Source organism: Marmota monax, unplaced genomic scaffold, assembly GCF_021218885.2.
Source record: "Marmota monax isolate L192 unplaced genomic scaffold, Marmota_monax_Labrador192_F-V1.1 WCK01_AAM20220418_F8-fsc00098, whole genome shotgun sequence".
Classification (NCBI taxonomy): Eukaryota; Metazoa; Chordata; class Mammalia; order Rodentia; family Sciuridae; genus Marmota; species Marmota monax.
Window position 1 is genome coordinate 4,662,221 of NW_026694639.1, and position 22,977 is coordinate 4,685,197.

Sequence of the window (22,977 nt, forward strand, 5' to 3'; positions counted from 1 at the left end):
TCGGGGCCTTCCCAGAGACGGGTAAGCATCGCAAGGGCTGTGAACGACCTAAGACAGGGGCTACTTGATTCCCACTGGCATGCAAAAAACAAAAGAGGGGGACTTGTTGGCAACAGGTCCACCTTGGCCCCTGGAGCCCTACCTCCACTAGTTTGTTCTGCATGCCAGTGTGGCCAGCTCACAAGGCCATGGCGAACTTGCGGTTTTTCTGTTCCTGCTTGTCCGTCTGAGACATATGTATCCCACGGGAATGCCTTGACCTTTTCTGGTCTGATGGACTTATTGTTAAGGGAGGTTTTGGTACCTGACAATAATAGATGTTGAAACTAAATTTCTCCCCCCTCCCTCCTGCTTTTGGGTAGTTTTCCACTTCTGCTGCTTGGGGTATAAAAAAAGGTGTGTTAGCAATAAAGATTATTGACTCCTGGATGAAGAACCTTGGTGTCCTGTGTGTCTTTTAACCTCGCCGTCCCTCGCCGGACTCGGCTCCCTTGGCCGGACGCGGCACATGATATTGGCATAAAACCAGATTAGGATCAATGACTAGAATATGCAGAGAAATCCACAGGGACACAGTCATCTGATCCCTAACAAAGCTGTCAAAAACAAACCTTGGAGAAAAGATCAACTTTTAGACAAATAGTGCTGGAGGAACTGGATTTCCTTATGAACAAGAATGAAATTAGATCCCATTCTTTCACCCTGAATAAAAACTCAAAGTAGATCATAGACCTGGGAATTCGATCAGAAACACTATAACTGCCAGAAGAAAACATAGGGTCAACATTCTAACATATTGGCACAGGTAGTGACTTCCTTAATAAGCTCAAGAATAAAAACCAGAAATAAGTGCGATGACATCAAATGAAAAATCTTCTGCACAGGAAAAGAAAAGAACATGAAGAGAACCTACAGAATGGAGAAAATCTTTGACAGCTATTCCAAGGGGGAATTAATAGCCAGAATATGTAATGAGCTCAACACCAAAAGGCAAACAACCCAATCAAAAATAGGCCAAAGAATAAACATATACTTCTCAAAAGAAAAAATGTAAATAACTGACAAACATGAAAACATGTTCAACATCCCTAGCAATGAGGGAAATGCAAATCAAAATTACACTGATATTTCATATCACTCCAGTTAGAATGGCAATGATCAAGAACACAAATAACAATAATTGCTGGTGAGGTTGTGGGGTAAAGATACACTTCTATATTGTTGGAGGGGCTGCAAATTAGTGCAACCACTCTGGAAAGCAGTATGGAGATTCCCCAAAAGGCTAGGAATAGAACTAGCATATGACCCTGCTATCCCACTTCTTCGTATATATATCCCAAAACACTAAAATCAGCATACTGTAGTGATATATGCATATCAATGTTTATAGCAGCTCAATTCATAACAGTCAAGTTGTAGAAACAAGCCTAGATATCCATCAACAGACTAATGGACAAAGCAAATATGAAACACATACCCCACACCTGGAGTTTTACTCAGTCATAAAGAAGAATGAAATTATGTGATTTGCTAGTAAAAGGAAGGAACTGGGGAATATCATGCTAAGTGAAATAATCCAGACTAAAAGTCAAGGGTTGAATTTTATATGTGGAAAGTAGGGAAGGGGGAGCAAAAACAAAAAGAGCTCCCCAAATAGGAAGGAGACTCGATATTGAGTACAGGAAGGGAGGAAGAGAGTATACAGGGAAGTCCTGGGGAATGAAATTCCCAAATTATGCTATGTCCATGTAAAAACATATTACAATGAGTTTCTCTCTCTCTCTCTCTCTCTCTCTCTCTCTCTATATATATATATATATATATATATATATAGATAGATAGATATAGATATATATAGATAGATAGATATAGATATATATAGATAGATAGATAGAATCATATTATTATAGATTATATAGACATCATTAAAATAGAAATCAATAGATGAGATCAAGTGGATCAGGAAAAGAGGGAGGAAAAAGGAAGGTACTGGGGAATGAGATTGAACAAATTATGTATAATTATAAAGCATCAATTTAAAAAAAATAAACACATTGGCTTTATTAAATGGAAGGGAAGAGGAGGAAAGGTAATGGATTGAGTCCAAGCTTACTGGTGTGCCATACTAGATACAGCTTCTCGCTTTGTTACTAGTCATTCCCTGCATAGGTCCTTGAACACCTCTAGGTGGCTTACTTCACATACAGTACATCACACCCTGGTACCTGCACACTTAACACCCTCTACTAGACATGCCCTTCTCCTCCTGGTTCAGCTGGTAAGATCTTAGGTCCATTTAAAACCCCGTCCTATCTGGGAACATCCCTAAATCTATATTAATTGCTCCTCTCTTTATGCTACCTGTACCTTGTACTACACACACTGAGGTGCCCCTTTATCAGCGTACTGTTTTATTGCTAGACATTTCAACTTATGGTATTCATATGAGTCCTTCATAAAGACAGTAGCTTCAACATTTCTGCATTTCTTTAGCACAGAATACACAGCAGACATTGAATCAGCATTAATCCATTCATTGTTCATGTCAAGTAGTGTTTTAGGCACCACAGTTCACAAAACTTTAAGAATCCTTATCCTCCTGGAGTTTTTTCTAGTCATAGAAGGCTGATAACAATATATAGGTAAAATACATAAACAGAGAAGGTAAAGAGTGTGTGTGTGTGCACATATGCACATGTCACCAGGAGAATATTTGAGGAATAAGTGTTCCTACCAGAGGGAACTACAAAGCACAGATACACCGATGTGTACATGGATCTGAGCTGTCTGGGGACAGTCACGTAGCAGTGAGGAAGTGAGTGGCTGAAGAAGAATGAGCAAGCGGGAGTGTAGTGAAAGATGAAAATAAAGGGTGTGTGCAGGGTTAGATCCCAGAGGTCATACAGGCCACAAAAAGGACTTTGGTTTTCAATCTGAGTGAAAAGTCACGAATGGAAGAATGATGAGCTCCAGCCCACAGTTAACAGGGACATTCTGGCTGCTGAACTGGGGGCAGACTTCAAGGGAGCAATTAAAAAAAAAAAAAAGCACTGAGACAAATCTAGGGAAAATATTATGGTGTTCAGATCAAAAGGCTAATAGAGAGTAGAAGAGATGTGAGAAGTAGTTAGAGATAGATGTATTTTGAAGATAAAGACAACAGCCTTTGGATGGAGGATATAAAAAAGAACAGTTGAGGATAATTCAGTGATATGGGGCTGAAGGGTTTGGAGACTAAAAGATGAAGAAATTATTATATCAGGTTAGGAAGACTGGGAGGTTTGAGGAGTTTGGAGGTTAAGTTTGAGAATTCCAGTAGACATCTTAGTGGTGATGCTGAATAGGCAATTTGGTATTTGTGCCTGGAATTCAGAGAAATATCAGCAAAGAATGAAATGATATTTAAAAGGAGTGAATATATTTGGGAGAGAGAAAAGTCCAAAGGGTTTAGCCTTGGGCTCTCCAAGATGTCTAGCCGACGAGGAAGAATCAACAAAGGAGCAGCTAGGGCAATAGAAGGAAAACCAGAAAACTGGTTCCAGAAACCAAGCAAACTATTTAAAAGAGGATGAAATGGTCTACCATGTCATCTCTTGCTTGTGGTCAAGTAACATAAGGGGTAAGAATTCACCCCTAGATTTAGCAGTGTGCAGATCACTGGTGATCTTGACTAGTTCTGGTTGAATAGTGTGGGTGACAGCATAACTGGGAGTAGAAGTGAAAGAAAAAAGGAGAGCAAGTACAGTATACACAAGTCTTTTAATGAGTCTTGCTATAAAGATATGAAGAAAAGTGAGACAGTTGGAGGGGAATGTGAAGTCAAATGAGAGAAGAAAATGCTTTTTTTTTAATGTGGATGGAGTTTCCGTTGGAACAGCAAATACTGATGCAGAAATGGGGAAGGAGTGATAGTTTTTGATCTAGTTGATTTGAATAGAATCTAATGCTCAAGTGGTTGTGAGGCAGGTTGGCCATTGCTAGAATATATCTTAACACTAAGCAGAACATTCTGGTAGACTTGCAAGCTGGGATAGGTGTGATGGGACCTACTGGATGTTCTCCTCTATTTGCCCCCATTTTCTCAGTGATACAGGATGCAAGTTCATAAAAGGAGATTGACATGAGAAAGTTTAAGAAGAGATGCTGAAAAAGTCTGGGAAGAGTAGGAAAGTGAATTGAAAAGGGATATTTATTTATGATGTCTGGGCAGTGATATGAGAGCTGGTTGATCGTAAACTGAAGGTCATGGCCAAGTTCAGCTTATAGATGTAAGTACAGGAACTAGATTTTCCAGGATTGCAGATGTAGAAAGGAAACATGACAAATATTTATTGATTATGATTCAACTTTGAACAAAACTTATTTCCTGTCATCATATAGGCATTAGTGGGTAGTTTACCCTTGAGATCATATGCCTGTCCCACTACTGTTTGGTTATCATGAAATCAAAAATCCACAAAGGCCAATATTCTGAAATACTCACCTCCCTTCAAATCTGTGTTTTAAAAAATCAAACAATGCTTTTTGCATCATATCTGTGACCTGTGAGAAATCAATAAAATATGATAAAATATTACTACTTTGATAAAACAATTTTGTACAGCTATATCAATGTTTATAGCAGCACAATTCACAATAGCTAAATTATGGAACCAACCTAGATGCCCTTCAGTAGATGAATGGATAGGGAAACTTTGGTGTATATGTGTGTGTATGTATGTGTGTGTGTGTGTGTGTGTACACACACACACAATGGAACATTACTCAGCATTAAAAGAGAATAAAATCATGGCATTTGCAGGTAAATGGATGAAGTTGGAGAACATAATGCTAAGTGAAGCAAGCCAATCTCCAAAAAAGAAAGGCTGAATGTTTTCTTTGATATGAGGATGCTGACTCATAATGGTGATGGCAGGGCAGCATGGGAAGAATGGAGGAACTTTAGATAGTGCAAAGGGGAGGGAGGGAAAAGGAGGGGACATGGGGGTAGGAATAATGGTGGGATGAGTTAGACATCATTCCCCTAAGTACATGAATGAAGACACAAATGGTATGAAAATACTTTGTGTACAGTCAGTGACTTGAAAAATTGTGCTCTATATGTGTAATATAAAATGAATTGCATTCTGCCATCATATGTAACAAATTAGAATAAATAAATAATTTAATAAAAATAAAATACGAAAAAGGAAAAAATGAACTCTTAAAATTACCTTAACTTTGTATTTGGAAAAAGAAGCATGTGAGGTTACCACATTTTTCTGTTTCTAAGTTCCAATTCAAAGACAATTCAAAAGAGTTCCCCAAATTTATCCTGATGCTTTAGTGACAATAAATTGGACTGCAAATGGTTTCAGTTACTCTCCATTTAATACGATTTCCTGGACTGATAAAACTGTAGCTAGCAGAAATATCCGAAGCAACAGCCAGGAGAACATACCAAACAACATATACCACAACTTGAAAAAACAACATGCTTTGCTGCTCTGGGCTATTTAAGTTCAAATTCCAGAGTTTAAAAGTGGGAGGTAGAGTCACAAAGCAGTTTAACATGCGAAGGTCAAGTGTGCTACAGAGGCGAAGGCTGCTACTCACCTCATAACCCTTCAGAGAGGGGCCTACTAGGACCACTGGCCGCATGGAAGGTACAACATCATAAGGAGGAGTGTGCTCTGTCTGCAGAGAGAGGACATGCATTTAGATGTTTCACAGACAGGGGGAAACATAGGATTTTGCATCTAGTAAAATAACTTTGCTGAACTCTAATATGAGGCACTGGTTTTCCAGACATTTAAATTTTTTTCTACTTGCCTCTTTTCTAAATAAACCCAATCAAAGATTGGTGGGTTTATTTTCCTGAATTTCACGTTACTGAATAGTGCAGAGATTTTCTTGCTCATCCCAAGAAATGCTATTATCATAATAGTTCCAAAAGCATAAAGTGCCACTTTTGAACAAAAACTAGTTGTAGAACAAACAGAAACATGCCTCATGCAGAATAGGTGCCATAGGCTTGACTGGAAGTTAATATTGCTTTTTAAATGCATTTGAGTTTTTTGAAGAGTTGAGATGATCATGTTAATTACAGAAAAAAGAAAAATTCTATTTTCTTTGCATCTAGATGTTTGTCTTACCTGCATAAAGCCTAATTTCAAAACATTGTGAATATCACTACCAAATACTTAAAAATTCTGTTTTATTGTGAGCATTTAAGTTGGCATGAATGTACATTCCAGTAAACAGTAATTATGAGCACTGTTCCCAGGTTAATAATGCTTTTGGATTTTTAGTTTTTATATGTTGGCATTTAAAAACATAAATGTAAGATTTGTGTCTCAGAAGGAAGATGATTAATGTGTAATCACATTCGACCGTGCTTCAGTGGCCTCCAAAGATTCATTATCAACTTGCATTTCTAATATGCTTCTCAAATGTAGTTTAGGTAGTGTTTTTGTTACATAACTAATTCATGTTTTTCTGCAGTAATTTGTTTCTTTTTTTGGAAGTGCAGGGGAGGAGCTAAATTTTGTTGTAATTTCTAAAACTATCAACATTTTTCAGCTTGCTTCAAATACAGTTTTTTTTTTCAAAATAATTACATATTACCTAATTTGCCTACATTAAGACTGATTTGTTTGACAGTATTTGTATATTGTATTATTTTAATAACAGAAAATATTAAATTGACCCAGAAATAATCTTTTTAATAAAAAAAGAAATGCAGGAGAGCAATAGATATGGCCTTAGACACTGGGAAAGTTAATTATTAATTTTTTCTCTACATAACTCTTTCTCCGATAAGGAGTACCTTTCTCCATTAAGGAGTACCTTTCTCCATTAAGTATATATATTCATGAAAATATATATACTTAAAGAATTACATGTACCAAAAGAACAATGCTTTTTAAGTATGTTAAGAATTTGATAAACTAATATGCAAATGTAATTTTTGTATCAGCCTGTCACTGAAAAACATTTTATTGTTGCTTAAAATTGCTTATTACAAACTTTCTCACTTTGTTTGAATTTAAGTTGCTTGTGGGAATGATTTAAAAAGCATTTCAAATTCAATAGTTTCTGTCTGAGATTTCACCAATATTTGTAGACAGCATGATCGGGGGAAGAAAAATATTACTGTGACTGTGCTGTCACATTTTACTGATTAAAATTTTACCTAGCTCTTAAAATTCATTTTAATAGACACAATTAAGGTAGGATACATTTTTGAACAGAAAAAAAGAGACAAACATAATACAGTGACAGCACAAATGCCACACAAGCACCACTCTAAAAGCAACCTAAAACACAGAAAACAGTCTTATTGTTGAATCTCAGGCTTTTTTTTTTTTTTTCCTGAGCTCTACATTGAAAGTTACCACAGATTTGATAACATAAGAAGAATGAATACCAGTGCCGAAGGCATCATAAGCATATTTACTAAATGATTATGTTATACCACCTGGGATATTACTGAAAATGTTTAGAAGCCAAGTCCTTATAACTATGCAGTATAAGAACACCTTTCCCACCATCATAATTAGGAATATAAATTGCATGCATTTTTAATAACAGCTACCAAAAATTTTATTTCCAAGTCTTTAAGTCTAAAGTGGCGCAGTGTTTAATAGCTCTTTTGTTCCTCCAATCTGTGACTGCCAACTAGCAAAGGGTTCCCATGCTAGTAATCAATTGGCTTCTTAATAAGGTAGCTACAGAAATTACCTTATTTGATGGAATATTGGTACTTTGTTCCCTATTGATAAAAAGTACGCCTTTTTTGGGGGGGAGGGGTACCAGGGATTGAACTCAGGGGCACTCAACCACTGAGCCACATCCCTAGTCCTATTTTGTATTTTATTAGAGGCAGGGTCTCACTGAGTTGCTTAGTGCCTTGCTAAATTGCTGAGGTTGGCTTTGAACTCGGGATTTTCATGCCTCTGCCTCCCGAGCTGCTGGGATTACAGGCATGTGTCACCACACCTGGCCAAAAATATGTCTATTTTATCTTCCCTTTCCTGCTTACCCTATTTTGTTTGAATCATTTAGTGGAAAATTTGTGATAAGCTCTTTTTAAAGTTGTGAAATTTAAGGGTAAGCAAACTTCAAACACTATCTTGACCAACATCATGGTTTAAGTGGCTGTTCTTATCCTGTGATGTCCAGAGTGGTTTACAATGATGGTTTTCTAAGTTCCTAATCTTTGGACACTGCTGGTCACTTGGCTGAAAGCTTTAGCTGTGATCATAAGACCAGAGAGATAGGCTCACTGGTGTGGATGAATATCAAGTCGGGGCTTTCTGTATTAACACAAAAATCCAGGTGTTTTAAGTTTTGCCTTAAGTTCTGAGGTCTTCCCTACTTAAGGTATCCTTAATTTATTAAAAAAAAAAAACTAAGTGTAGGGTTCAGTATATGACACAATAAGTTAATAAACTTAGGGTTCCTCTACAGAGTAAAATACTTGTTTGCAGAGGAAAAGATTTTAGTATTGAGAAACTATGGGGCAGAGAGTATTCCCATGTTTGTGTCAGGTTGGTGTCCTTAGGAAATATGAGTCTAAAAGACAGCAGAGTAGCTTCTGGAAAGTGGCTTATAAATGAAGGGGAAAAAATGGAAATTTGGGGGTATGTGTTCCTTTAAAAAATAATACTTGAAGCTACAAAACATGCTGAAAGGAATCAGGCTATCTGGTGTAAAGAGAGCTCAGGAATTCCCTGGAATTTCCAGTCAGGGGACAAGCAGCATCAGTGCGTAGCATCTTGGTTGGCCAATGGCAAAGGCTCTATGCATGGCCACCAGCCCCATTGTCCAACAGGCGAGATGCTGAAATCTGACTGATGGAGAAGGCAAGAACATTGGGAGAGTATTTATATATGACAATAGGAAAAACTCACAGTAAACCGCCAAAACAAGCCTGCAGTTTTCCACTGGTCTTGTTCATCTGCAGATTTTGCACCTAGTGGATTAGAAGTTTAAATACTGACTAAATTAAAAATTGAATCATCTTTTTTTAGTACAAGCTATGTATCTGGATATCATAAATCAGTATCTAATAACTGCTTTAATATGCTTGATTATCAGTTAAATTTCTGGAAAAAAGAAAGAAACAAAGACAGACAGAATAAGCATGCACAATTGAGGTGCATTAGATGGAGTTGTCAGTGTTGGACATCCTTTGAATGCTGAAACAAATTCCCTTGGTGGTAGATATTATTCCATCAAAAAGGATAAGTACTGTAATGGTATTTTAACAGGTCACTGAATTTAGCCGGTTTGAAATGCATGGACTCAATTAGCTGTTGATAGGTTCTTTTCTTAGGACAGAAATGACTGTATTTAATAAAACTGTGGGAATTAATGCTAATGATGCCAGTGGCAGGATAAACACAGCTTATGTCAATGTAAACTTACCGATTTCTGCTTCTGCTTAGCTACAGCAGCGTGGAAAAGAAACAAAGAATAACAGAGCATGCATGTTATTGGCTTGTCAAAGGACACAGACAGTCAACAGGACTAGAAATGTGACGCAGTGCAGTTGAGCAGGTGGACAACGGGAACTGGGAAGTTCATGTTACCTTCTTAAAGAAGGGCATTCTTTTCTCTTTGGAGTGGGGTGACGTTACACTGTTTGCACTGGGCTTAGGGGAGCGGTGGTTTGCTGGAATATCATTTTCTTCTGCATCTAAGCCAGTAGCATCTATGTCTATAGCTATATACAGACAAACAATTCAAAAATCATCAGGTGGACAGGAGAGGAAAAACAGGTTATAAAGAAAATAAAATGAAAGCAAATAAACTAACCACTGTAAAAGAGCTATCGTAAGTGTTCAACACAGTACACAAAGAATGTAAAATTTAAAGGTACAGCACATTAAGAATGCAATGTAATCAAATCTGATAAAACTGAAAGATACCCTTATCATATCTGTTTGCTTCAGCAAATCTATTCCATGCTAGATCTCTTGAATATTTTGAGAAATGTTTTTAATTTGTAGTTTCAAGTATAATGTTGATATTCTCCACATTGACTATATAAAACTATAGTACAGAACATTCTGCTTCACTTTGTACAGTGTCTTAACCCATATTTTAAATAACAGGCAACTATATTGAAAACTTAACAGGATATGCCTCATATTTCTAATTTTGTGGAAAATAGGGGCCATGTGAAAAGGTTTACTACAATTGCAACAGGCATTTGAGGGAAAGAGAGAATAGAAAATCCTCAATCCAAACAGCACAAAGGAATCATACACATGGCAAATAATTCAGAGAGGGTTTCAGGATGGACAGGATTAAAATGAATGGTAAGTGCACCCTCAGAAAGGCCTGATCAAAGACTAATTAGAAAACACTGGATCTGATGATATCCCAATGAAATCAGTCTAGTAAAAACAATAAGGCTTGTGGTGACTTATGAAGCCACTGGATATAACCCAGTAGGCAAAATGGAGGGCACAAAGACCTAAGATAATAGGCCACTGCTCTTTCCCACTATAAAGTGGGGGTTTGGGATTGTTGCTTGACATCCTTCCATTTGAAATCGTTCAACATGAAAATACTACTCTTAAAAAGTAGTAAATGGGGGAAGGATGCATAATCTCAGAGTTTATAAAAGTGTTTCCTCATGTAATTATGATAGAATTCTTTCAGCTATGGAAGCACTTAAAAATAAGAGGGTCGACGTTGATATAAGATTTAAAAGCTGAACTCAAGAGTTTATGTTCACATTAATAACTCAGCAGGGCAGGACTCAGAACCTAGTTCTCCCATCTCAGTGAGTCCATTCTTGTCCCTATACCATGTTGCCCTCCAGTTGAGGTCCCTTCTCAATCTGGGCACACACTTTCAATTCCTTTTGCTTCTTTAAGGGGGTCATGTCTTTGGTATCAGGATTCAGGAGGGTATCACAGAGTTGAGCTCACTAGAAAATTACTTTATGGTTGAGATTAGATCAGGGAGATGAAAAGAAAATTTACTTACCATTGGAAAACACCAATGTCATACATGCTAGCCCTCTAACAGAAACCACAGTACATTCAGATTGAAGGAATGATTTACCATTTGGAACAACAGATTGCTTGATGTTGCAACACATCTACATTCCTGTGACACAAGATGAATTGATGCTCAAAATAGCCTCTTTTAACCTTCCAAAGAAGGGGACATTATCCGATAGGCATGTTATTTTTCAATTTTTTAGTTTTTATGGATTTTAGATCATTCAGCCATTTGAAAATTAGGATCTCATTTAATTGTTCTATTTCATTTGATAAGGTCAAAAACCTGTGATGGAGCGAATACCTGGCACTGTTTGTACAGTGTTACAAATACCAGTTTGGGCTTGCATAATAGATGAGGTGTGGTCTTCTATCAAGGGAAAGTAATAATAAACTAAATTGATTCCACATATTTACTTAGTAAATATGTCTTTCTTTTTACTGTCTATGCATATGGAGTAACTAAAAGGTTCAGTGTGTGGTGTGCCAAGAAAATATAAAATGTGCCCAGGGCTTTGAACCTACCCTGGCTTTTATACCACACTATGATTAACCTTTGCTCATATAGGTATATTTCATTATGGGGCTTATTGAATGGTTATCCTGGGAAGAGTCTGAAAAATAAAGTCTTGAGGAATAATTTTCCTTGAATCCTAAAAAGGAAGACCATTGTTAGTACCTTTCTGGACTAAGGAGACTATAACAGGTCTTAACCAATATTAAATACATTTCCCTTCTGGCCATAGATTTCCACATACTCTTTCTTTTTTTCCACCTTTTATTTGGCTTAGTAAGGCTCCAATCAAGGGACAGTTCCCTCTGAATGCCTTTCTGAAACTGAGGGTGCCCAGTTGGAGGTCAAAGTTGATAGCACTCTGGGATGGCAAAGTTCATGAACTGAATCTTATGCTTTGCCCACTAAACCCTGTCTGCTGTGATCATCAGATGAATTTGTTCTAAAAGGACGAGTGGAAATGCATAAATGTTGTGATGTTGCTCAGATATTTGGCTACCCCCACACACAGCCTGAGTGAGGACTAAAATTTATCTTTATTTCAACACAGGGGCCCCACATCCCAAATAGACAACTTTCCAACTTACTGGTTCTGATTTTTAGTTAACTTAAGTCTAAAACATTAGTGTTTTCTCTATAACACTGATAATTCAAGAACGTGGTCACTTTCAGAACACATCAAAAAGAGAATCTTTTTTTCACAGTTCTGTATAGTATGTTGGATTCACATGGTTCTTCTTTGACTGAGAGATGTTACTGCTTTTTAAATTCAGACCTGTATTTCCATACCTTGGCAAACATTAAGTTGGAAAAAATACTTTGAAAATAGCTTTTTCAGTCCTCCTTAGAGCATTTATGTTTGTATATGTACATACATGTATATGCATATATGTATGTAATTATGTACAGAGCCTTGGGAACATTTTTTGAAAGGTAAATTTTGTTTTATCTCAGAACGTGGGTCAAGGTAAGCAGAGATCAAGGGTGATGTGTCTACATACATGTAGGTGTGTGGCGTACTACCCCATTATGCAAATGTGAAGTAGAAAGTTTTCCTTTTCCACCCCCTTGAGAACACCCATGTGTATTTACTTGAGTCAGATGCTTATATTTCCTTGGTCTAGCAATGATTGAGGGGAATTATAGATAGGGCCTCTGAGAAACAAAAAGATGAAATTATAGGCCAATCCAAACTTGATAATTGGGGCAGTTGTCCTTGGAACTTCTCTCTAAAATTTTCTGAAGGTTTACCTTAGATCTACTGAACTATTGATGTAAAAATTACCACAGAGAAGATATGCTTATTATACATTTCACAGTTGATCACATCTCCAGGCCAATCAGTCACAGTATTTTATTCTCTTGGTATTCAGAGAAGTTATTCCAAAGTCTTGTGTCTGTATAAAATTTTGGTGAAGTTTAAAGTTATCTTTATTTTATCACACTCTTCATGGAACTTATTTTTAGTCATGATAAACATTTGACTATAAAATGAAATTTTATTTTACATATACACTAACTTATTCTCCAAAATGCACGCACTGGTTTTTATTATATGGCTAAAATGATTAGATGGCTACAGTCTGGTTAGAGGAAATGAAAGACCTGTACTGGCCAACAGAAGAGGGGCTTTATCACAATGTGACGTAGCATTTTTCCATCTTAGGAGCCTAGTAGCAGTCCTCAGGAATCCTGAAGACATTCTTTTACATATATAGGAAATGTATGAGTCCATGTAGAAATCTGTGCAGCTTCACACATTTGAGTGGAACAGGATTAGGTTCCTTTTCTCTGTGCATTCAGGGAAGACCTTCTCCCCAATGATCAAGGGAAGATACAAGCCTCACATAATAATTACAGTAGTTTAATCTTCATTTTAACCACACTGTTACTTCATTTTGAACATCTTAGAATTACTGCAAGTTATAAGCTCATCGTTTTTGAAATCAATATGTATCCTAATTTCTCATTGTGCTCAGAATTTGCTCACTTAAAAAGAAGTCTGTAGTTTTTGCTAAATCTCTGGTTTCTAAAAGCTATCCACATTCAGGAACTTGGTATGATTATTAGTAATAGAAGAATCCTGTTCTTAAGACACTGTAGTCATAGTGCCGCTAGTTTCTTACTTTTCTCTAGATGCATAATTCTCTTTATGATTTTTTTCTCATTTCCAGCTTCTTGGAAATCATACATACACAAGATCATTTTGCTCTAACACTCTGGCAGCCAATCCTTACAATCCTACTGACCCCCAGTTATGTCATATAGAAAACCGAGGCACTGATTATGAGCTTTCATGCTAAGACAGGAGTATTCTATTTATATAGAAATCTAAGCTCTACTCAAAATGCTAGAGTTGCCATATAAAACAAATACACTTAAATTTGATTTCCAGATAAAAACAATTTTTTAGTTTAAGTAGGATCCATAAATTTTCAGTGTTAAGTATTTCCCATGAAATACATTCTTAGACTAAAGATTATTTTTGTTTACTTGAAATATTCAGCTTTAAATGCTGTCCTTTATTTTGTTTAGCACTCATAAGAATAAATCCATTGCTTTGGATAAAATAAGTAGTGTCACTCTGCCCACAAGAGTTTTTGTTGATATTTCTGTGCATTGTCTAAGTCTTCCACAGAGCCTGTCTAGTGTTTCTTCTGAGAAACTGATCACTCCATCTTCACTTGATTGTCCATTCCTTACTCTATTCTAAAGTTTGAATGCCGTGTTCTCTTTTTATTTAATTATGAAGCCTACAACTCACACTATACTGTGATAGTTGGTGGGCATTCACTTCTTTATTGCTATGGTCATCTACAGTAAGTCAGTAAATTGACGACACTTTTTTTTTTTCACCCAAAGCCAGAAAAAGTTCTCCGAACTCTTCCTAACTCCACAAGTTAGTTTTTTATTTAGTTAGTTTTGATTTCTGATATATCTTAGCATTTGTAGGATTGACAGAGTGATTCAGTGTATGTGAATTCATGAAACTAGATCAGACTGGGGGAAGCATGAAATGCAGTATATACTGTTCAGCACTTATCACCTACTTACCAGATGATGGAGGTGTAGATTTTCTGGAACTAGGAACAATGTCACCCAAACTGGATGAAGAATTTCCTCCTGATTTACTGAAGTAAAGCAAAAACTCATATTAAATCTGACACTTATTTCAGATTCTAAAACATCCATACTACTTAATAGACATGCTACTTGATTGTATTTTTATTGAACTTTAAAATGTATTTTCTTTTCTTTTTTTCTTTCTTTTTTTTTTTTTTTAACAAGAATGCGAACAGTAATTTCCTGGTGGAGATTCTGGAGTACTTGAAACGATTATGTGATGGTCTCTGTTCACATTTTCAAATCCGATGTTTAATTTTAAAAAGCCCTGAGAGAACAGAAGCAAACTAGGATAATTTCTGCAGGCTTCAGGTTCTCTACCCAGATCAGAAGTGACTAAACAGCAGAGATTTCCTCTGCCTTTTTTTTTTTTTTTTTTAAATTTGGAGGCCTTCTGAGTTAGTGAATACAAAGAATATTAACACTAACACCCAAGTTGAATGTTTTCTTCTTGTTTAGTTCCAGCTCCTTTGTCTTAGCTTCATTATTTTTACTATACTAAGATTCAAAGTACTCAAGCCTTCATGGGCAACCTATAAAAGTAAAACAAAGCAATTTTAAAGCTTCTAACCTTTCACATGAAGAAATGTGAAACAGAGTACTTTATGGTTTAATCAGCAGTTAGTACCCAGAACATTTCATAAGCATAGCTAACATGGAGAATTAAACTGGGTTAATTTAGGAAGATCTGAAGAGCATATACTTGAAAAACCACCAAATTTTAAAATTTGATAGAAGATACATTTCTGCGTCTTAGAACCTTTGGAGCTAATATTAAAACAATAGCATTGGCTGCGTGGTGGCTCACGCCTGTAATCCCAGTGGCTCGGGAGTTGAGGCAGGAGGATCACAAGTTCAAAGTCAGCATCAGCAAAAGCAAGGTGCTGAGCAACTCAGTGAGACCTTGTCTCTAAATAAAATACAAAATAGGGCTGGGGACGTGGCTCAGTGGTTGAGTGCCCCTGAGTTCAATCCCTAGTACCAAATAAAAAAGCATTTATGGTTTTCATCAGTGTACAAGAATGGAAATAATAAAGTTACTCAGCTTCACAAATGAAGATGGCAAGCAGCATCTTTTTCTTTAAATATTTTTAGTTGTAGATGGACACAGTACCTTTATTTTATTTATGTATTTTTTAATGTGGTGCTAAGGATTGAACCCAATGCCTCATATGTTCGAGGCAAGCGCTCTACAGCTGAGCCACAACTTCAGCCTGACAAGGAATACCTTAAAAGGGAGGGGAGGGGAGGGGGAGATAGGGAGAGCAGCAGGATACGACAGACACTAGTATTGCTGTATTATGTACGTGACTGTATAACCAATGTGATCCTGCATTCTGTACACGTGGAAAAATGAGAATTCATACCCCATTTTAATCAAATGTATGATATGTCAAGATTATTGTATTGTCTTGATCAACTAATAGAAAATAAAGAGGACACAGAATTTGGTCAAAATGATCCCATTGCTTAATGTTTATTATGCATGAGCAAGAATCTAGTTGAAAGAATTCGTCACAGTGTCTATGCATCAAAGGGCAATATTCACTCAGTGAATATTAATATGAAATCTAAGCAACAGTAAATAGTAGTAAAAACTGAATTATTGCTGTTATTCTAGCATTTTCATATATAAAATAAACATGACATCAAAAACCTATTAAACAACTACAAGGAGGGCTCTACATCTATTTTAAGGTTTTTAAGAGATACTCCTATATATTTAATAAGTAACCAGACAGTATGTAAAATTAGTAAGAAGTGGTATTTATAGAGGCAGTTTCTGGCAGTTATGTAAGGACACCTATTACCAGAACCAAAACATTTTTTCCATAAGTTTATTGTTTTTTTTTTTCTGAAATACTAAGTCTAATTTCAGTTTAAGCGTGGGTTTATTTTACATTCTTTTTGCAGTTTAATAGTCAAAATATTATTTTAGCTCTGTAGAATTTTGACAGATAATCCTCAGTTAAAATGTCTAGGATGCAGATTTGCCCTTAACTTTTTGGGGGGTGGGTGGGGAAGGGTACAGGGAATTGAACTCAGGGGCACTCAACCGCTGAGCCACATCCCCAGCCCTATATTGTATTTTATTTAGAGACAGGGTCTCACTGAGTTGCTCAGCACCTAGCTTTTGCTGAGGTTGGCTTTGAACTCATGATCCTCCCGCCTTAGTCTCCTAAACCACTGGATTATAGGTATGTGCCACAGCACCCAGCTGGTCCTTAACTTTTACTTGTATAAAAAATGCCAAATTTGTAAACCAAATTTGTCCGATTTTATAATTTACTGGAATTTTGTAAGTAAGTAAGACTCTGTCTTAATTTTTTTTTTTTTAATGTTAGGAGACAAATGAAAAAACCTACAAAGGCAGGAAGTGTTTTTACCCACTTAGTCAAGTTTGTGTTTAGAGATGGGGCTGAATCCTGACAACTAAAGGAAAGAGTATACTTCTATCTGAAAAGTTAACCCTGGAATTAGTTATAAGATGCTATGAACTTGACAGTTGTAAATACTACTTAATGAGGATAGCTATTCCAAACTGACACATTCCATTTCATTTGTTGATACTTGGGGAAAAAAAATCCTTGCTGACATTTAAAATATTATCATTGGGCTGGGGATGTGGCTCAAGCGGTAGCGCGCTCGCCTGGCATGTGTGCGGCCCGGGTTCGATCCTCAGCACCACATACAAAGATGTTGTGTCCGCCGAAAACTAAAAAATAAATATTAAAAAATTCTCTCTCTCTCTAAAAAAATAAAAAAATATATTATCATTAACAAAGGAATTTGCATCATCATATGAACAAACAAGATATAAAGCAGAGAAAAACAGAAACCAAGCTGTCCAGATTGAACTAAAGTCTTGCCTGTAGCCCATCCTTCATGTGGGGAGAAGCTTGTCATGTCCTTGGACTTGTCTGCATAGGTTTCAGTTTAAAATTCACCACCTGTCTGAGCAGCCCCCTAATGAGTCGTCCAGTGAAGGGTAAATAACCTCAAGCCTGCTAGGAAGGATTATTCAGCCCCAGCCGATTACATAATTCTACATAATTGCTATCTGCAAAGGTAATTTTAACTTGTTTCATACTTAGTATCTCTTTAAATATTTAACAGTGGATAGAACTGAAAATTGGGTTTCTTAGGTGAAAATGAAACTAACAGATGACAAGAACTGCTATTTGCCAATCATGTCTGAGACTGTCATCTCTAAAACATCTCCCTGCCATGCCAGGCAGCTAAAGACACTCGGATTAGTCACCACGGCTGCTCTGTGCCAGAGTATTTTCAGCGAATGATTAGGACTTCAGATTTCCTCTGCACTGAAGCTAGAATTTAATACTGTATGACCTTAGCTATTTTCATTAATTATCATATTTAACTTTAGTTCTCTTCCAAATGGGATGAAGTTTTTAAAATACAGTATTTATGCTATCAATAGACCATATCACCAGGCTACTTTCAAATACATAATGAAGACTGTAGAAAACAAACAGTATATATATGATGTTATACTCTGAACTTTTGCACAAACTCTTGACATTTTTCTCATACCTGGAGTAGAATTTCCCTTGCTTGGCTCTCTGCTCATGCTGTAGCCTCATGTTTTCTAGTTTAACTGGGCTTGGAATGAATCCGATTTCACAGCCTTCTTTAACCAGTCGCCCTATCCACCAGTCATTATTAAATTTCTAAACACAAAATCAGAAATGTTAAAATCAGAAGTTCAAATCTTAGAATCCTTTTTCTTCCACATTAACCATTTTCAATGGAGAGAGAATGTGACAATTACAATGAACTATGCCTCAAATATCATAACTCAAGAAACCCTTAGGTTCATGGGTTTAATGCGTTTGGTGTGTTCAGCAGTCCATTAAAGGCTTTATGCTTTCTTCTTTTGCCCAGTGCTACCTTTACGATGGGGTAGAATTCTGTCACAGTTGCTGTTATCACCATGAGTAGGACAGGCTCTCTAGGTTCAGAGATTAATAGCTCTTCCTAGTAAAAGACCATCAGGAACTAGGAAGAGTGAGAGATTTTTCCCTTAAATAATCAGATTAACTAGAAGAATTAAGAGTGAGAGATAAATACAGGAATCTATCTGAAATATTTTGTGTTTGTAAAACTGCACAAAGGTAAATTTTGCTAACAGAATTCACACATGATTTTTCTTTATGTTGATGCTGATACTTTATCTCCTATAGGTAGAATATTTATCTTTAGTCTGTGTAATTTGATTTCATTTTCCTCAACTGAGTAAGTCTATTCTGGAACACTTAAAAAAAGAATATTCATTGTTTTCTTTTTCTTTCCATGGTAGAAAGAGATTCTCTTCTGAGCACTATCCATCAAGAGGAGACATTGTGTTACTCTAATTTCTTGTTACAGTGAGGTTTTAGGCATACTACCACTGTCTTTTTTATATAACCAATATTTTATATCTCTTTTATGTTACTGAAATTATTTTTAATTGGCAGTTATTACCTCTTTATAATGTTTAGTACATTGATAAGTTAAATTTACATATGTAAAGTGTTACACTATGACATATGTAAAGTGCTCCAATTGTAAATCCCTCCAGATCCAAGAAAAATATCATGTGCACACACAGAATATTATATAGGGGGACTTTCTGTCACTTAATATAATGTCCCACATAGCAGGCATTTCATACATGTTGAGACCAAACAAAATTTAAACATAAGGATGAATTGTTCCAATTTGCACATTATATTGTTATTAACTGACAGGTAGAGACATATGGCATAGAGGAAAATAATTTTCCTAATATCTCTTTCTTGCCTCACTGGCTGCAACTTCTACCATTTTCCCTTTTACTGCAGAAATTTAGCACTCAAGGAGGAAAAAGGGCACCGGTAGTCTGAGTTTAGATATTGTGAGCAGAGAAGAGGAGTCATGAATTCTGGAAATTATTAAACCTTCCCCAGATGGCTAAACTAAGAGACATCAGGAAAAACTACACGTAGTCAAGGTTAAACCTTAAAAGAAAAAGTAAAGGTTAAGCATAAAAAAGGATCATTTACTGTAACAGAGCCCAAGGGAGCCCTGAAGTTATTGCCAGAAGCCCAAGATTCCTTTCCACTTTAAAAATGTACATTTATATCAGAAAAACTTGAGGGTCACTGATTCAGTGTATGTTATACAACTGCAGCTATATACTCAGGCTATTTCACAATAATAAGAAATGAAAAATGATGTTTCAAGGTGAAAAATTAAACTGATAGAAATTAAAATTATTTCCTTTACCTCCTTAACATGCAGAAAATCTTTTGCTTCAAACGAAATGGCCATGCCTGGCACTGGAACATCATCTTCATGGGCTGCACTATAGCTGACGTTTGTCCGAACTGCAAATGCAACGGGTTTTGTCTAAGGAAGAAAAGGAAAAAAAAAATTAGGAAAGAAACAATCGGTCCCCTCCAATCTTCCCCATCAAATAAAAGACACAATTAAAAACTGTTGCAGGGCTGGGGATGTGGCTCAAGCCATAGCGCGCTTGCCTGGCATGCTCGGGGCACTGGGTTCGATCTTTGGCACCACATAAAATAAAGATGTTGTGTCCACCGAAAACTAAAAAAATGAATATTAAAAACAATTCATTCTCATTCTCTCTCTCTCTCTCTCTCTCTCTCTCTCTCTCTCTCTCTCTCTTTTTCTTAGAGAAACTGTTGCAATCATTTTCTTCCCCATTTGTTTTTTATCACATTACAACTTGTTTGTATCCCCAATACATGAAATAGTTCTCAGCTATATACCATCCATTTCTGAACTAGAAAAAGGCCATTGTTCTCTTTGAAAGCACTGCAAGTATTAAAGGTAAAGATGATCTGAAATGAGTGTTTACAGAATAACAGCTTGTAGTAATTGGACATCAGGAATCACAAACAGGAATACAAATGCCTAGTTTTTAGTTTGGGAACTGGAAAAGACAGAGTTTGCCTCCCTACCCCTACTTTAAAACATCTAATATAATTAATCAGTAAAGACATGATTTCTAAAGACATAATATTTTGACAAAAAAAAGGATTAGCGAATATATGTAACAACTTTAACAGTATTATTCATGCTACCAGGGAATTTTGAAAGTGGTGACCTTTTATTCTCTTTTCCCCCTTGAGTTCACTCTGCCACTAAAGATAACATTAAGTCATCCTTCATTATTTGATGTCCTGAGAATTCTCAGATAAGCAAGTACTGATGATAGAGGGCAAATGCTTATCCTCAAGATGAACAAAGTAAGCAAGCTCTGAAAGGATGAAAAAAGGGTATTGTTCTAACTGGTATCTGTATTTCACATTATGGACAAGTGGATGTCTTCTGAACAGTTTTGCCCTACTCAACCAGTGCCCATCTGGACCTGCCAGGAAGGACAAGGGAGAGTCAAAGTGGAGATCTGGCTTTATTTCCGAAAAATCCACAGTTAATCTGTGCTGTTACTGTCTGTGTTGGGGACTAAGCTAAGAGTCCTACTCAGGTCCACTCATAGTTTGCACAGTAGGAATAGAGGACCACACTCTGGATATAGGCACAGTAGACAAAAAGTGAATTGAAATATCTGACAAGCCAATTTTTGGTATCCATTACGGATTTTAATGATACAAGGGCTACTACTCCTTAAGTGAAAATTTAAAATACATGCCTATATATGTGTGTATATTTTTTTAATTTGTAAAAATAAGTATCACCCATAGTTCTACCACTGAAAATATTTTTAAATTTTTTTTAGTTGTAAATGGATCTTTTATTTTATTTATTTATTTATATATGGTGCTAAGGATTGAACCCAGGGCCTCACACATGCCAGGCAAGTGGTCTACCACTGAGCCACAACTCCAGCCCGCTGAAAATCCTTGATAGCATGATGTTACTTCCATTTTTTCTTGGAATTTTCCTAAATATGTAAATTTTATTCCCAGAACAATAATCATAATATATTTCATTTTTATCTATAAGTAAATGTTTCCCCACGTTTATTCCTCCTCTACTAAGGCCCAGCATAAATCACTTCCTTAGTACCATCACTATCTTTAGACTGAAATAATTAGTACCTCATAGAAATTAGTGGATCTAACTGATTTTTGTGGCATAATCATTTTGAGGTCAGTAGCCATTTATATTCTCTCTCTCCCCACTCACACCCCCTATCCCTAAAAAGGAAAGCAATGTCCTGAAAGGCAAGAACAGAAAGAAGTCAAGAAACCTTGGCCCAACAGAGGCCTCCTAGGTACACAGAACAGAGGGGATTGTGGTAATAGATTGACAACTGCAGGTCACAAAAGGACCCATGAGGTGTTCTAGACCTTGAGGGAAGCAAAGCCCCTGCAGACCCCACGACCCAAAGTGAAACCTGTGATAAAACTGTCCCTCCCCCCACCCTCTATTCCAGGGTCTTCCAGGTTTGTCTGGATGGCTGGAGGAAGAGGAAAGAAAGAAGAAAGGAATGAGGCAGAGGTATAAAAAGAAACACTCTTGAGGAGGGAATGAGACAGTCAGCCCCCCAACCCCACTACAACAACTAATGGCTTGTTAGCTATTATGAGTATTTATGAGTTTTACTAACCTCTCACTTGCTCACTCTAAAACCATCGTATCAGCCTCAAAAGTCAGGTGCATCAGTAAAGCCAGGAAATCCTCACTGGGACTCTCATGACAAAGGACAATGGTGGAGGAGTCACCAAAATAGCAAATTCCCAGTCTCTTAACCTGTTGCTCACATGATTTATTTCCTTCCCCCACCCCACATATGTGTTGTCCTGACAGCTGCAGGACATTCTTAGCCCAAGGCAAAGAAGATTCTACTGGGAGAGATGTAACATTTGGCTCCAAACTGACTGCGCTCCTTCAAGGTTAATGTGTGTGCACAGTGTCCACAAAGAAAACACCTTGGAGATGTGCTCAAAGCCAGTTAAAATTCCTAGATTCTAGTCTATCCCTGTGTCCCATCCATGGGAATAAAAACTAGCTCCCTTCTTTGTTGGAGGTCAGTTTGATACTCTCGTCAATGCTGTGTCTCCTGCACAAGAAAGATGAAAGAAGTACCAGTAAGAGTCTTGTTCCTCAAAAACAAAGGAAGGAAAGGAAAAAGGAAAAGAAAAAGGAAAGTAGAAAGGAAAGGAAAGGAGGAATAAAGAAAGCCCAATCAATAAATGGGCCAAGGAACTGGACAGACACTTCTCAGAAGAGGATATGCAATCAATCAATAAATATATAAAAAAATGCTCATCATCTTTAGCAATCAGAGAAATGCAAATCAAAACTACTCTAAGATATCATCTCACTCCAGTCAGAATGGCAGCTATTAAGAACACAACAATAAGT

General features: G+C 36.7%; 1 protein-coding gene across 13 annotated transcripts in view; it reads right to left on the reverse strand.

Moving 5' to 3' along the window:
• The window catches only part of Cacnb2 (calcium voltage-gated channel auxiliary subunit beta 2), a 372,470-nt gene that overhangs the window by 22,665 nt on the left and 326,828 nt on the right, over positions 1-22,977 (reverse strand). For 6 of the 13 annotated variants that reach the window (XM_046423015.2, XM_058572295.1, XM_046423017.2 and 3 more), the window contains 6 exons: positions 19,906-20,028; positions 18,193-18,329; positions 14,569-14,645; positions 9,576-9,709; positions 5,596-5,676; positions 4,484-4,542 (listed from right to left, as the gene is read on the reverse strand). In XM_046423015.2, the coding sequence (XP_046278971.1) occupies positions 4,484-4,542; positions 5,596-5,676; positions 9,576-9,709; positions 14,569-14,645; positions 18,193-18,329; positions 19,906-20,028 (611 nt within the window). Of the gene's footprint in view, positions 1-4,483; positions 4,543-5,595; positions 5,677-8,894; positions 8,957-9,411; positions 9,432-9,575; positions 9,710-14,568; positions 14,646-18,192; positions 18,330-19,905; positions 20,029-22,977 lie in introns of all 13 variants that reach the window. The other 7 variants (XM_046423018.2, XM_058572298.1, XM_046423023.2 and 4 more) reach the window with 2 other exon arrangements.